The sequence below is a fragment of the Podarcis tiliguerta genome (genome assembly GCF_965153285.1).
Source record: "Podarcis tiliguerta genome assembly, chromosome: 13".
Classification (NCBI taxonomy): domain Eukaryota; kingdom Metazoa; phylum Chordata; class Lepidosauria; order Squamata; family Lacertidae; genus Podarcis; species Podarcis tiliguerta.
In genome coordinates, this window is record NC_139546.1 from 33,225,863 (window position 1) to 33,242,098 (window position 16,236).

General features: G+C 49.5%; 1 protein-coding gene across 2 annotated transcripts; it reads left to right on the forward strand.

Moving 5' to 3' along the window:
• The first annotated feature begins 1,768 nt into the window (after window positions 1-1,768).
• Window positions 1,769-16,198, forward strand: LOC310663510 (eukaryotic translation initiation factor 3 subunit C-like). Of its 2 annotated transcripts, none has more exons than XM_083411404.1 (21): window positions 1,769-1,914; window positions 3,172-3,316; window positions 3,649-3,714; window positions 3,904-4,093; window positions 5,182-5,307; window positions 6,068-6,122; window positions 6,262-6,371; window positions 6,720-6,847; window positions 7,554-7,710; window positions 7,845-7,948; window positions 8,764-8,905; window positions 9,050-9,175; window positions 9,386-9,479; window positions 10,079-10,266; window positions 11,290-11,514; window positions 12,123-12,486; window positions 13,411-13,570; window positions 14,038-14,103; window positions 14,473-14,560; window positions 15,094-15,256; window positions 16,015-16,198. In XM_083411404.1, exons 2-21 carry the CDS (start codon window positions 3,216-3,218, stop codon window positions 16,098-16,100), a joined length of 2,739 nt encoding a protein of 912 aa, XP_083267530.1. In that variant the 5' UTR covers window positions 1,769-1,914; window positions 3,172-3,215; the 3' UTR covers window positions 16,101-16,198. The 2 variants fall into 2 exon arrangements, with proteins under 2 accessions (XP_083267530.1, XP_083267531.1); XM_083411405.1 differs by having other exon boundaries at window positions 1,863-1,972.
• The last annotated feature ends 38 nt before the right edge of the window (window positions 16,199-16,236 follow it).

Genomic DNA, 16,236 nt, shown 5'->3' on the forward strand with positions numbered 1-16,236 from the left:
AAATATTTAAGTAGAAGGTGGACACCCATCTGTCAGGAATGCTGAAGTTGTAAGATTCCCACACTGAGCACAGCTGGACTAGAGGACACCCAGAGACTCTTCTAGCTCTAAAATCTCTTCCCCAGTGTATACATATTTGTACAGAATGAAACATATTTTAAGTAAGGTTTTTAATCTTTGTCGTCGGGGTAGCTAACAAACAAGAAAGCCACAATAATGTAGGAGTTAAAGAGTGTTGGAGATGCGAGTTCAAATTCCTGCTCACGTGCAAAGCTTACTGGTGACACTGTGCAAGTCACTCTTTCTCTGCCTAACCAAACAAGTAGTGTGGTGGGGATACACAGAGAGGGCATGTGTTATTTATGTAATTAAAAGTATTTATAAACTGCTTTAAATTTCTATGCCACCCTTCATCCGAGCACAGGGCAGTTTACAATTCAGTCGTACTTTGGAAATCGAAAGGAATCCGTTCCAGAAGTCCATTTGACTTCCAAAACATTTGGAAACCAAAGTCTGGCTTCTGATTGGTTGCATGAAGCCCGTCAGACATTCAGCTTCCAAAAATAGTTTGCAAACTGGAACAGTCGCTTCTGGGTTTCCGGCATTTGGGAGCCAAAACATTGAGGAACTAAGCTGTTCCAAAACCAAGGTACAACTGTATTAAAAAAATACATAATGTAGCAAGCAAAAACAATAGCTCACAGTTTAAAAGGCCATAGATTGTTTAATTAGCCAAAGGTCTGGGAGAAGAGGACCGTTTTTGCCTGGTGCCTAATTTTTTTTATATTTCTAAGCGGAGTGCACACAATATACAAACCAACCTAATAACATGTTATTGACACCAGTCTGTCTCGGGAGACAATGAAGAAGTGTGCCTTTTGGGGGTGAAGACATATTGTTGGAAATTTACTGCGCCTGCTGCGGCTGTAGAGACCGATATGGGAGAGACATGTCTTGTTGCAGCTCGGGCAGATAGCAGGAAAACAAATAAACATAAAAATAGAGATCTATTAGTGACACAAGTTCCAATTTTCTAGAACAAGGAATGCCTGTACATTACCATATCTCTTTGTTGGATATCCAAAGCAAATTATGCTTCAACGATGTTCCAAAGTACAAGGACAGCAGCTGAAAATGCTCATTTGTGCGTCAATGCTTTTCTGATATTATACAGAGTGCGTTGCCGTAAGTAAAATTTCTCCAGATGATGCAAGTGATCTTAACAGATCTATGCAAGGGCAGACAATCTTTCATATGAGCCTGGTCTAGAGTTCTTAAGGCTTTTTGCGTTAGTAAAAATACCCTGAATATGGCCTGGGAGCAAATGCAGCTCCCTTGGCACAGGTGTTGAGCCCAGAAGTTATTGGAAGAAAGTCAGGATAAATAGATGGAACAGTTTAGGAAATTCCTAATTTAAGCCGTTGTGCTTTTAACTGGGGTAAGTGGTGTAAAGGTTCGACTGCGTCACCGTCGATGACTAAAGCAGTGAAATGGTTATTTTCCAGAAAATACGGTACAGAATCGTTGCTCTGAAGCACCAGCACGGCGAACAAAACGACAAACGTTGCCTTTGCAGTTAAGGGCACGGGGCGTCACAGCATCTCTATATGGACTACAACTCCCATCATCCCTTTCTCCAGGTCACTTTGCCACAAAGTTTAAGACCATAGAAATTAAAATGTAGAATATCTCTCCGTAATCGTGGAAAGCCACCTCTGTAGTCGTGATTTCCGCCCCGCCGCCGAGTGGTGCCGCTCTAGAATTTAGCATCTCTATTATCTTAGCATTTTTCCCTCTTGGGAAGGAAGTAGTCATCAGGGCCGCGCCGGGGTGTTGATGAGCCTGCAGAAGGCTTTGCGCATGCGCGTTGGCCGCGGGAAGCGACGCGCCTTCATTTTACCAGGCCCGGGCCGGGTAAGCGCGTGCTTCGGGTTCTTGGGGTCCTGTTGGAGGAAGGAGGCAAACCCCGAAAGTTAGGGGAGGGAGGAGTAGGAAGCGTCCGAGGGGGGCCCCACCGGCTTCTTTGGTGGCCTTCGCTCTAGGAGGAGCGGGTTTTTGTCCCCATTGGGGAGATGCGTGTTTGTCTGTTTGGGCTGTCGGTGTTTTAAACTCAGCTGAGCGTTTGGAACATTTATACTGATGAGGTTTATATGTGGTTTTATGTAATATATGCATTGACATAATCCCTGCTGCGCTGTTGGTGATCTTAGTTCTCTGAGCGCTGGTCCTTCCTGGAGCCAAAATGGCTCCACTCCTAGCAAAGAGGAAGCATCGCGGCAGGATTGGGGGAGGCCCGAAGCTTCCAGAAGTAGTGGGGGGGGGGGAGTTCAGTTTCCTACTCACTGGATGAACCTCACTGGATGAGCTTGGGCCTGTCACTGTCTGTCAACATTATCTACCTCTCAAGCTGCTTGTGAGGATAGAAAGGGGTTGGGTGAGAGCAGAAGGATGTAACCCTCAGGCCCTCACAATGCTGGACAACTCCCATCATCCCTGACCATTGGTTTTGCTGGCTGGGACTGATGGGCGTTGCCAGGTGGATGAAAGGTATGATAAACATAATATAAGCCAACATCAGTGTGCTTGATGTTTTATGAGAAACACAAAATGACAGTCTGTGCCCTGAGATGCTTATAGCCTGCAGTTTGGTCTGCAGGGAGGCATAGAACAGCTGTCTCTTGCCCATTGCTGTACTCTGTTCCCATCATCCTATGGCTAATATAGGGTTGATGGGAGTTATTGGCTGAAACATCTGGAAGGTGCCAGGCTGGAGAAGAGATGATAAACATGAGAAGAATATGCATTTAGCTCAGTTACATGTGCTTAGGCTTAGTTTCCATTTAGGCTGGTGACAAAGAAGTTTGCCAAGGTTTATATCAAAGCATGCACAATAATTCATTCAGTGACCATTTTGCATGGGGGTTCTGTTCCTGGCCCCCATGTGCGTTAGCAGAGTGTGCACAAGCTCACTCCGCCATGTTCTGCCCCCATTCTTCCCTCTTCTAGATGCAAAAGGACCCGCACATCAGTGGTCTTGCATCAGTTGGACGCACCTAAAATGGTTGCTGCCTGCATACCAGGTGTTGACATTATAAATGGAAGCAAATGAACTCACTTTTGATATGATCATTGCACTCACTGGGCCTTTGGCTTCTTGTCTTTCCCATCCAGAATTGGGAGCAGTGGGTTGCTGACAACCCAGAACCACTGCTGCCATGTCGCGTTTCTTTACCACTGGCTCGGACAGTGAGTCGGAGTCGTCACTTTCTGGGGACGAGCTTGTAGCGAAGCCCGTTGGGGGCAATTTTGGAAAACAGTAAGTATGTGGGGGGGAGGGCCGGGAGAACTTGAGTGAGAGGGTGGGAACAGAGGTTCCCAGGGAGTGATGAGTTGGAAGAAACAGACGGATGCCAACGAGAATAAGGGGGGGCATTTCTGATTTAAAAGTCAGAAACAGGTAGTGAGGACAACATACCCATACGTTAACCTGAACCCAATACACCCAGGTAGTACCTGTCTTGGGATTCCAGACCAAGCATCTCCTACTTCTGAGTTATGCACTGCCCCTTCCTCTCCCTGCCCTGCACCTCTCTCATCTGTTTCCACTGATCATTGATAGCATTGTCTGTTCCTTTCCCTTTCTTGTAGGCCTCTGCTGTTGAGTGAAGATGAGGAAGATACAAAGAGGATTGTGCGCAGCGCAAAGGACAAGAGGTAAAGTGTGGTTGGCTTTGTGGGAGAAGTGGCCCCTCTGGTTTCTGGAGGGCTGCGCCAATGCCACATTTTTGGGTAGCTGGGTAATTTCCCGTCCTGTTGAGCAGCATGTTGGTGGCACTGTGTTCTCTGAGGGCATATCAATGCCCCAGGCTTAACCATTCCTTCTTTGATCTTCCCTTACTGCAGGTTTGAGGAGCTTACCAACTTGATCAAAACAATCCGGAATGCCATGAAGATCCGGGACGTCACCAAATGCCTAGAGGAGTTTGAGCTGCTGGGCAAGGCCTATGGCAAGGCCAAGAGCATTGTTGACAAGGAGGGAGTGCCCCGCTTCTACATCCGCATCCTCGCAGACCTTGAGGACTACCTCAATGAGGTACTGGGGCCAGCAGGGAGGTTTTTGGTCCACAAAGTCCCTGTGCCTGGCTCAAGAGGGTTTCGTGGCAATTTGAGTCTGACACCTAGGGCTAAGGGAAAAGAAGGGAATCTGTTCTCCTGCTTCCCCCCTGACAAAGAATTATGAGCTTCATTGCAAAAGGGAGCTGAATGTAGAGCTCCCAGGATCAACTTTGATGCCTTTTTGGTGCCTCCTTTTACTGCCGGTTTGTTCCTGCATGAATGGAGTTGGATTCAAGGTATGGGGGCTAATTGGGGAGAGAAGTGCTCTGAATCAGTTGAGCAGTGGATCTGGATCCCATGTGGATCTGCCTATTTGTTAAGATCTGAACACACATCCCACTTTGGCGATCAGCCAGGTGATGACCAAGGGCATGGTCTTTTGGTAGTGGTGTCCAGTTGGCCTCCCCAGAAATAGCCACCTAGCACCTGCTTATTTACTGTGCAGGAGCCAAGTTTAAATGTGTGTTGTGTTTTTCATGTTGCTCCTATTTTCGTGTATCATCTTGGCGTGGATGTTGGTTTTTAAAACACGTAGTTTTTGTTGTAAAGCTGTTGTGTTCTGTAAGCTGCCTTGAAGGCTTTGCAGAGTGGACCTAGAAATTTGAATGTCTGAAATATATAGAGAGCAAGAAGGCATATAGGGAAGGTGAGAGCAAGATGCCATCCACCTGCCTCTCATCGAAGGTACTAGGGCAGCCTATATGGTTGGTCTCTTCCCCATCCCCACGACAGCCCTGCAAGGTAGGTTCAGCTGAGAAAAGGCGACTAAGCCTAAGACACTTCACAGCTTTGTGGGAATTTGAACACAGATCTCTGGTCCCAGCTCTGATACCCACTGTTGCACCATTCTGAGCCTTCATGCAGCACTGGGATGGGGAGTGGTAACAAGCCAATCCCACAGACCCAAGACTCTGGGATCCTGAAGGGAATAGCTAGAGAGCAAAATGGCTGTCCTCTTGCACATAGCTTTGGTTTGCATGTTTAGAGAAAAAGGGAGATAGGCTGGTGTGTGGACCAAATGACCATGGGCTGCCTGTAATTTCATCTCCCTTCTGGCTTTTGTAGCTCTGGGAGGACAAGGAAGGCAAGAAGAAGATGAACAAGAACAACGCCAAAGCCCTAAGCACCCTCCGCCAGAAGATCCGGAAGTATAACCGAGATTATGAGGCCCAGATCATGAGCTACCGCCAGGTACTGGCACATGGTTGGGTGGAGGGCATTCCAGGGAGGCGGCTGAGACATTGGGAATTATGTAGAGCTCAGTCAGTGCAGCATGAGACTCTTAATTTCAGGGTTGTGGGTTTGAGCCCCATGTTGGGCAAAATATTCCTGCATTGCAAGGGGTTGGACTACATGACCTTCATGGTCCCTTCCAATTCTATGAATCCCTTAGGACCCCTGACCTTCAAGATGTTGCTGGACTCCCATCTGCCCCAGCCAGCATGGCCAAGGGTCAGGGAAGCTGGGAGTTGTAATTCAGCAAGATCTGGAGGTCCACAGTCATTGTCCTTGCTTTAGGCAGTAGGGTTGATTACTGGCTTTGCCAGTTGTGTTAAGCATGGGTAGGCAAACTAAGACCCATGGACCGGATCTGGCCCAGTCGCCTTCTAAATCCAGCCCATGGATGGTCCGGGAATCAGCGTGTTTTTACATGAGTGGAATGTGCTCTTTTATTTAAAATGCATCTCTGGGCTATTTGTGGGGCATAGGAATTCCCCCTCCCCCCAAAAAAATATAGTCTGGCCCCCCACAAGGTCTTAGAGACAGTGGACCGGCCCCCTGCTGAAAAAGTATGCTGACCCCTGGTGTTAAAGGCTCAGGTGAAAAAACAGGTGAAAGCGGAAGGGAGGGTTTGGAGGAGTCAGGCTGTGCCGGAAGAGCGATTCTGTACGGTTCAAATTAAAGAAGAGTACCCAACATGCATCTTGACCACATGTCTGCTTTCGCCTAGAACCCCGAACAGTCAGCTGATGAAGACGAGGACAAGAAAAGTGACGATTCAGAGGGTGAGTGGTGATGATGATGATGATGCCGTGCATAGGAGATGGAAGCTGTGCAGCTCACTGGCTATCCTTCTTTGTGTGAGGTGGGGAGCGGGATTTGAGATTTCCCCTCTCAGTGACACCCCCCGCTTTCTGGCTTCAGGTTCCTCCTCTTCTGGTGAGGATGACGATGAGGGAATGAGCGCCGCGGCTTTCCTGAAGAAGAAAGAGGGGGCAGCTGAGGGACGGGGCAAGTTTCCCAAAAAGATAGAGGTAAGAGCTGAACGGGGTGGGGAGGGGGGGGAAGACAGAGGTGGTGCCCTCCTCTGGCCAGCATAGGCATGGCATCCGGTGCTTCCCTCAAAGCAGCTGCCAGAAGGATTTTTGTGCCAAGCAACTCAGAGGGGAGGAAGGCAAAAGATCACTATTCCTTTTGCAGCACAAAATAATAATCCAGAAGCGTGGGGAACAGGAACAGGGTTCCCATGGGACTTCTGTTGCTCTGTGTCACTTTATGGCCCTCCCTGGTTGAATCTGCGTGAAAACTTTTTTTGTCACATGGTTTGCTGGTGCATAATTTTTCTTCTCTCCCCCTCGCCCCCCCCCCCCCGCTCTTGGCAGGATGAAGATGAGGAGGAGGAGGACTCTGATGATGATGAAGACTGGGGCTCGTCAGATTCAGAATCTGACTCTGAGTCAGATGAAGATGAGGGCAAATACACCTCCCTGGCCTCCAAGTTCCTTAAGAAGTAAGGAGGCAGCTTCTATGGGTTCAACACTTCGCATCATCTTTGGATGACAGTCTCCAAACCTCTGGCTGAGGGAACTGTCAGTTGTGAATCTACCTTTGATCACAACCTGGAATTTCAGACTCAGGACCTGAAGGTGGAAGACTGTGTGTTGTCCTGTTCACCCAGCTCACTTCTGAGCCTGAGTTGTTGAGGAGCCAGACCCATTACTTTGACCCTCACTCCCTGCTTTAGGTGGCGGCATCCATGTCAGGGCACAATGGATGTCTATGGTGCAATGGTAGTTAGCTATCTCACATTAGGTGAGTGTCTTAAAGTTTGATGGACACTTTTAGATCTGAGAAATAATGGCCCCATCTGGGCTGTGACAGGTGCTCTGTACCATGGGACAGACTTGTGCTCTGTTACCCCAAGAGCAGAAATAAAACCAAGAAGTTGGAATTGCAGGGAAGTAGATCTTGGCTAAACAAGGGGTGGGGGACCTCAGGTCTGGGTCTCTGTGGGTGAGTTGTTAAGCTCCTGCATTGGGCATTTTGGTGACTGCATAGGTCTGGATCAAATAAGCTTTTTAGTCTGGCTTTGTTAGTGCTTGATCTGTGGTTGAGGCCAGTGGCGGGGTCTGGGCTTGTATGGTTCAGGCAACTCAGGAAGTAAGAATTCCAGGTTAAAAGAGGGATTCAGTCCTGTTTTAATTCTCCCTGACCAGAACTGGCACTGAGGAGGACAAAAGAGTTTTGGAGAAGAAGCGGGAAGAGAAGGCAAAGAAAAAGCAGGACCGCAAATCCAGGAAATATGAAGATGAAGAAGATGACAATGAGGGTGGCGAATGGGAGAAGGTCAAAGGAGGTGTCCCCCTGGTCAAGGTGAGTCTCTCTGCAAGCAGTTGGAAATGTGGGAGTAGAACAAACTGCATTGTGTTGCTGCCTTTATTTTTACTTCTCCCCATCTTCCAAACATGGTTCGAGCCTAACATTCCTCCCCCCACCCCGCTTTGCAGGAGAAACCAAAGATGTTTGCCAAAGGTACAGAGATCAACCACACTGTAGTCGTGAAGAAACTCAATGAGATCCTCCAGGCCCGTGGAAAGAAAGGCACGGATCGGTAAGGCCAGTGAGCGTTGATGTGGTGGAGTGGGGGGGAAGGTGGCCTAGGAGACCGCGCTTGGAAAAAACTGAGCGTGGTTCTCATTAGCTCACCTCTAGAAGGCTGCTGCAGAGCTGCAAAAGGTTCAGAAAAGGGCAGCTTGAAATGATTGAGGGCTTGGACTACTCTGAAAGAGAATTAGACAAATCCATGGAGGATAAGGCTGGCAGTGGCTGCTTAACCCTGATGGCCATGTTCTGTCTCCCCTGTTGGAGGCAGCGTGCTCCTGGGTACCAGTTTCTGAGCATCGCAAGTGCAGAGAGAGTGCTCTCGTGCTCAGGCCCTGCTTCAGGCTCCTTGTAGGTAGGCCTTTGGTTGGCCACTGTGAGAACAGGATGCCAGACTAGGTAGGCCTTTGGACTGATCCAGCAGCATCTGCTAAGTATTTTTAACTGGAGGATGGGACTTGGGACATTCTGCATGCTGAACCTGCATCCTCCCACCCTTCCCTATAGACATTGCTCCCAACCCTCTGCAGCAGATTCGGGGGGTAGAATTCTGTTGTGCAAGTGGAAGCTTGTTCCAAAGCAGAAATGCAGTGTTGGATCCCAGGTATATCTACTGCCGGATATCCTAAATAGGACAAAGGGTGGCGCATAAATGTTTTAAGTGAATCGGAAAGTGATGAAAATGAAGGGGGCTCACATGGGCGTCAGTGGTTTTGGCACAGGGCACAAGGAGGGTTGTGCAGAGTTGGGGATGTATGTGCCTGGCCATCTGCTTCCCCCGCCCCCCTTCTGCACTGAGCTCCTTCACCTCCTTCCCCCTTCTAGGGCGGCTCAGATTGACCTTCTGCAGCTTTTGGTTGGAATTGCAGCAGAGAACAACCTGGGGATTGCCATCGATGTCAAAATCAAGTTCAACATTGTTGCTTCTTTGTATGACTACAACCCTAACTTGGCTACCTATATGAAGGTATGGAATTAGGAGGGGAGGGGAGGAAGTGGCCCAAAAGCACGGCACGTGCATAGGGGCCAAAGGAAGCAGGCGGTTTCTTTCCCAGAATGCCAGGGGGCCTCAGTGTTTTCCTCTCTACTCCTCTTCTCCCACCACATGCAGCCAGAGATGTGGCAGAAATGCCTGGGCTCCATTGAAGAGCTCCTGGACATCCTCTTTGCCAACCCCAACATCTTCATTGGTGAGAACATCGCAGAGGACTCTGAGAACCTGGCCAACAGCGAGCAGGTGAGCATTTCTGAATCAGGCATCATTCCTCCCCATCCTTGGGGCATCCTGCCAACCCAGTAAGATGGGCTAGTTTGAAATCTACTAGAAACAGGGGGGAGGTTGGTACAGATTGGCAGGTCAGGAAAGAAAAAGGCTTGTGTGTGTCTCTGCCTAGCAGTCTTGACCCCCTTAACCCACTTGTGTGTCTCCCCCCCTCTCCCTCTCTAGCCCTACCGTGTTCGTGGCTGCATTCTGACTCTGGTGGAGCGCATGGATGAAGAGTTCACAAAGATCATGCAGAACACAGATCCCCATTCCCAGGGTGAGTGTGCCTGTCACAGAAAGTGGGGTCTCGGAGGCATAGCCAGGGTGGAGTTGGACTGAAAGGTTCAGCTAGTGGAGGGCTGGTGTGGAACAGGGAACTTCTCAAATAGAGGGAACCCTAAGGAATCTGTGCTGTGTTTCCCCCTGAAAAGACACCTCTACCAACTGTTTGCCTCTTTTGGAACGATCCCTCAAGAACCAGGGATTGAACTTGGAATATTTGCCAGCCTTTTCTGTTTTCGTTCCTCCCAGTTTGCTTGCTTGCTACAAAAAGTTTTTTTTATTAAAAAAAACTGACTTCGGAGCGTCCTTGAAAAGTAAGAAGCTTAGCAAGAAGCAGCAGGTCAGAAAACTGAGTAGGTGGTAGAAAGTGGCTGAATGCTTTGGGAAAAGGTCACCCAGTCTAAGCAGAGAGGATCTGTATGCTTTCATGTCTCTTAACTTGGCAGTCATGTGGACTAGAAACATGCTCTTTGGGCCCCAAAATGGAAAGCTGGGGTTTCTCGGGAGTGTCAGATTCTACATGGCAAATAGGGAGAAGCTGGCAGCCCCACCTTGAAAGACTGCCATGTGAATGCATGTTCCCCTTTCCACCAGAGTACGTGGACCACCTGAAGGACGAGGGCCGAGTCTGCAAGATCATCGAACGGGTGCAGAACTACCTGCAGGACAAGGGAACCACGGAGGAGGTGTGCCGCATCTACCTGCGCTGCATCCTCCACACCTACTACAAGTTTGACTACAAGGCTCACCAGCGGCAACAGGGCCCGGCAGGAGACAGCAAGGTAGGCCAGCCTCTGGGGCAGCAAAGCCCTCACCAGCCGTCCTTGCTTTGCCCAGGGTATTCACACTCTGCGGTTGCACCCATAGGTTTTGTGCTTGAAGCATAAACCCATGGATGAGAAGATGTTTCTCATGCCCTAAATAGTCAAATGCATAAGAAGCTGTCATGTATCCGGTCGTACTCACCCTGCTTTTGACCAGCACGGCCTGCTCTGATTGGTAGCTTCCCTCCAGGGTCTTAGGCAAACCTCTTTCTGTTGCCTTCTGAATGGAGCCTTTTAACTAAGATAACTAGGGGATTGATCCTGGGGCCACGGACAGGCAAAGCACTATGCCAGTGGTGGGGAACCTGTGGCTCCTGCCAGGTTTCTCTGTGGATTACAAGTCCCGTTGTTCCTGACTGTTGGCTGTGTTGGTGAGGGTGATAGGAGTTGGGCTCCACCAATATCTGGAGGGCCATCTCTGCACTAAGCCATGGCCCATTCCCAAAATAAGGTTTGGAAATGATACTGTCAAGCTGGGAGAAGTTGAGGTGGATGCTGAGGGTTTGGCCCGCAAGGACATCAGGGATTTTCAGGAAGTTTCATTGTGATTCAGTTTAGCTGCTTCTTTCAAAGGATCCTAGGACTTGTGTGTGTGTATGTGCTTGCCCAGAACTACAGTTCCCAGCATTCCTTGGGGCAGGGGAAGTCCTGACAGTCATGCTAATTTGAAAACTGGTTTCAGGTTTGCAAGTTGGACAGGGCCCTTAGTATTGTACCGGCAAAGGAAGACCGTGAAAGTTGAGGGGCAATTGATATACTAAGTTTTGGGTAACCAACCTGGTCCCCTCCAGATAGGATTGGACTCCAACTCCCATCAGCCCCAGGGAGCATGGCCAATGGTCAGAAATGATGGGAACTGGAGTCCAACAATATCTGGAGGTTTCCTATCTCTATGTGAAGGTAACATTTTGGTATTTGGGAGTGGGGTGGGGAGGGACTCCTCAGGCTAAAGGACATGTTGCATAATCTGCTTGCCCGCAGTCGGAACAAGACCAGGCCGAGAACGAAGCAGAGGACTCGGCGGTGCAGATGGAGCGCCTCTGCAAGTTCATCTACGCCAAGGACAGGACAGACCGGATCCGAACCTGCGCCATCCTCTGCCACATTTACCACCACGCCCTGCATGACCGCTGGTACCAGGCCCGTGACCTGATGCTCATGAGTCACCTACAGGACAACATTCAGCATGCAGACCCCCCTGTGCAGGTCAGAGAACAAAACCGGGGAGGCTGAGGCATATGCTGGGTTGTTGATGGTTTATTGAAGCAGTCTTAATGAATTTGAGTAACAATAAAAGCCAGTCCTCCAAGAACAGGGAATGAGAGGCTCGGAATGGCTGCCTTGCCCCGCCCAAGAAGCTGCAAGTTGCTGATGCAGATGATTGTAAAGGGTTTGGAGAGGAGCAGAGCCCCCTCTCCTTGCTGCTCCATGCTTTTCCTCCTGCATGTGGGCCACACTTGCATCTGGTGACGCCAGCCACAACATCCTATGCGGTTGATGAGACTTTCTCTCCTAACTTTACAATGCCTCTGCCCCGCTTGGCAACCTGCTGTCTGCAGTAGCTGCCTTGGGGCGAAAAGTGGTGGGCGAAAAGGGCCAGGAGCGGTAGATGGTAATATAAAGGAGTGGCAGAGAATTAATGGAGACTGGAGAGGGTCGACAGAGTGCAGCAGTGCCCATTTGTGTCCCACCCTTATTACAAAGGAGCAGTTGCAGGAAGCGAATGTTTGGGGAGTGGTTTTTCAGGTGCTGCCTTTTGGAGAGGGCAGCTGGGTCTCCGCCTCCACCTCCTCTGACCTTCTCGGCTCTTGCAGATTCTGTATAACCGGACAATGGTGCAGCTGGGGATCTGTGCCTTCCGCCAGGGCATGATCAAGGACGCCCACAACGCCCTGCTGGACATCCAGTCGAGCGGGCGGGCCAAGGAGCTGCTGGGGCAGGGCCTGCTGATGCGCAGCATGCAGGAGCGCAACCAGGAGCAGGAGAAGATTGAGAAGCGCCGCCAGGTCCCCTTCCACATGCACATCAACCTGGAGCTGCTGGAGTGCGTCTACCTGGTCTCGGCCATGCTGCTGGAGATCCCCTACATGGCCGCGCATGAGTTTGATGCCCGCCGGCGCATGATCAGCAAGCAGTTCCACCACCAGCTCCGGGTGGGCGAGCGCCAGCCCCTTCTCGGTGAGTGGCTTTCCTCTTTTAACCGTGAGATGCGTTTCTGGGTATGCTGGCCAGGGGGCTTCTATTCCTCTGTCATGCCAGGCCTTCTAACAAGAATCTTCCTAGGCTTGACTTAGAATCCTCCCTGTCTCTCTGGGCAAATAATGGAATCTACGAGGCAATTGCAGGTCTGTGCCTAGAGGTGCTTGAATGCTGCAATCTGTTGCTGTGTTTTGCTTGCTGTGTTTTGCATTTTGCTTGTTTGCCGCCTGCTAGTTTCTTGGGGAGGGGCAGGTTTTCCTTTGGCCTCTGTGACATCGCCAGGCATGATCCAGGGTTCACAAAAGTTGTCTTGCCATGTTAGCCAGCCTCCCACTATGGTTCACTTGCTTTGGCACCGTTTCCCAAACTGCTTCTTGTGTTCTGTTGGTTCTATATATATTTTTTTAAAGTTGCTCCCTCATCTTAATTTGGCAGCTGTTTATTATTATTATTTTGTAAATGCATATTTATCAGAGCTGCAGGTGGCACTCGACACCTTGGAGTCATTCAATGCTGTGTTGGAAAGCAGAGCAAACGATTCTTCACAGATGATGCCTGCTGCCAAATTGTGTGTATTTGTTTTTCCTTTACAGCTACTTTTACACACTTCCATAACTATTTGTTTAAACCTAAGAAAAAATGAACTGAAGTTATGCAGATTTCTCTAATAAGTTTTATTTTTATTGGATAATTTATTTATTTATTTTGACACAAGGGCTAGAAAAAAATCTTTTTCTGGATACAAAAATGAAAACTAGTTTTTGTTTGCATTGTCTTCATGTGCAATAGGATGTTAAGGGGATGTGGCCTGCCTTGCTAGCTAATCAAAATCCTGTTCACCAAGACAAGGAATGCCTTCCCCATTTGATGACTTCTTCCCCCCTCCCCCCCATCTTTCTTCAGGCCCCCCAGAATCGATGAGGGAACATGTGGTGGCAGCATCCAAGGCTATGAAGATGGGCGACTGGAAGACGTGTCACCGTTTCATCGTCAATGAGAAAATGAATGGGAAGGTCTGGGACCTGTTCCCCGAGGCTGACAAAGTGCGAGGCATGCTTGTCCGGTCAGTTGCATGGGAATGGGGTGATGGGGCAGTTCCTCCCTAGAATCATAGAGTTCGAAGGGACCCCGAGGTTCATCTAGTCCAGCCCCCTGCAATTGCAGGAATATGCAGCTGTCCTGTAGAAAGCTGCCTTATCCTGAGTCAGACCATTGCTCTGTTTAGCTTGGGCGTATCCACCTTGATGGATAAAGGGGCGAAGCCTGGGACCGTCAGTGCTCCAGCCCCTGAGCTCTGGGGCCATCTATGCAGGCTAGGAGGGGAGGGCTTGGAACCCAGTTCTTGAAATGGAGAAGAGGGAGCAGAATTGGGATGTCTGTTGAGAGCGGCCCCCTTGTCTGGGTGCAGGTGGGTGCCGAGAGGCTGGGGGGGGGTGTCTGTCAGGGGACTGGAAAGCCTAGCTCTGCCCCCCTTTCGGGATCTCTGCCTGGCTCTCATGACTGCTCCTTTCCCTTGTTTCTCCCTGGCAGGAAGATCCAAGAGGAGTCTCTCCGAACCTACCTCTTCACTTACAGCAGCGTCTATGACTCAATCAGGTATTGTGTGAAGGTCATCATGGCCTCCTGGTTGCTCTTTCAGCCTGGCAGCCTTTGGGCCAGGGTGTGAGTGGCGGATGTGGCATAAGTGGCTGAGTGCATCTTTATTGGGTGCACATGTTGCTTCAGCCTCCCCTCTGCAGGCTCCCTATCCATAAAATATATCAAACAAAGGAATCCATCCTCTGTACATGGCACACTTGGGTACCTTCTTTGGTTGCCATTGACCTTTTTAGATTTTCTGCCAGGCAGGCTGCCGATGGCTGAGTCTCACAAGCTCAGCTTCCACCTCTTTCTTCCTCTCTCTCTCTCTCTCTCTCTCTCTCTCTCTCCCCATGCCCTCTCCCCCAATTATGCCTCCCTTTCTAGCATGGAGATCCTGTCTGATATGTTTGAGCTGGACCTGCCCACAGTGCACAGTATCATTAGCAAGATGATCATCAATGAAGAGCTGATGGTGAGTGATGCTTTCTCGCACGGCAGACGGGTGGCTTGAGGAGGCCTAGAGATGGGTGGCAACCACAGAAAGGGACCCTTGACCAGGAGAAAGTGGGTTGCCCTTGTACAAACCAGCTCAAGGGGTGTGGGAGAAGAGGGTCAGGGATGGGCGTCTGCAGCAGCTGCACCATAGGGGTGAGCATGAGAAGCGAGTCGTCCAAATATAAGCCGCCAAGCAGTATAGGCCTCACCCCTAAAATGAGATCTCTTTGTGAAAGAGAAATATATACTGTAAATCTCTGGTGTACAATCCAGTGCTTTTGGCAGTCTCCAGCCCCGTTGCACTATGAATAACTCAGTTGGCAAACAGGGTACTGAAGTTCCATATGGTTCTCGAAGTTGCATCTTAAATCATGGCTTGTCTTGCCTGTAAGCATTCAGGTTTAATACAAACCAGATTTGGGAGGGAAAGTAGACCAGCACTTTAGAAGGTTTCTAACATGTCTCTCCTTCGCTGGGTTTGTCTGAGCCTCCTAAATCTTGCCTTCCCAGGCATCTTTAGACCAGCCGACCCAGACAGTTGTGATGCACCGGACGGAGCCCACGTCCCAACAGAACCTGGCGCTCCAGCTGGCTGAGAAGCTGGGCAGCCTCGTGGAGAACAACGAGAGGGTCTTTGACCAGAAGCAAGGCACCTATGGGGGCTACTTCCGGGGTGAGCGAGCGTCCTGGAAGCCAGCTGCAGCCACAGCTTCTTGCTTCTCCTATCTCCATTCCTTTAGCCACTTTGTGTCTGTTATCTGTCTGGGGACAAATAGGGCTACTGTTCCCATAAGTATCTTTAAAAAAGTATCTTTTAAAGTATCTTTAAAGTATCTCTTTAAAAATTCTGGCCTTTGTGGTATGGTGCAAAAGCTAAGGAAACCAGTTGCCATTAATGATTGTCAGCTTCTCTTGCTTCCTTGCAGCCACAGCTTTACAGCTTTACCTGCATCTCACCTGATCTTATATCAAAGTAAAACTTTATTTATGGAGTCGAGTGAGTGGCAGCTGGAGTGGCCTGCAAAAAACCAACCACATGGGCCTGATTGGCTGGCCTGAGTTGGCCCACGGGCTGGAAGTTACCACCCCTGCATTCTTTGAATGGTTTATCTGCTTTCCTTCCCTCATCACAAGATCCAAATCCTCCTTTGTTTCAGCACTTCTCCCTTCATACAGGACACAGAGATGACAGTTGTTCTCTCCCTGCATTTTCTAAATCCAAAGTGTGCCGATTTCACTGCAAAACGATGGGTTGTTTTGGTTGAAGAACCAGGAAGTGTGGACTCGAGAGCCTCTTTGCTTTGGTCTCCGTGTACCTGTCTTGTTTTCCATAAGCTGCGCAGCAAACCCATTTCTGCTGTAATCTTGATTGCCCACTTTCCACTGGTGCCTTGTAGCTCAACTCTCTCTTCTCTCTCTCTCACCCTCCAGACCAGAAGGATGGCTACCGCAAGAACGAAGGAGGCTACATGCGGCGTGGAGGGTATCGGCAGCAGGAGCGACAAAGCAACTATTGATTCCCTAAGCCGTCACAGTAGCATTTCCTGGTGCAGGGAAGATCTTATTCCAGTTCCCATGGTTCAAACACTTAATAAAGAGTTTGTTTGGAGCGTGACTGGCCTGTGGTGTCTTTGGGAGCACAAGAAGCAGCGT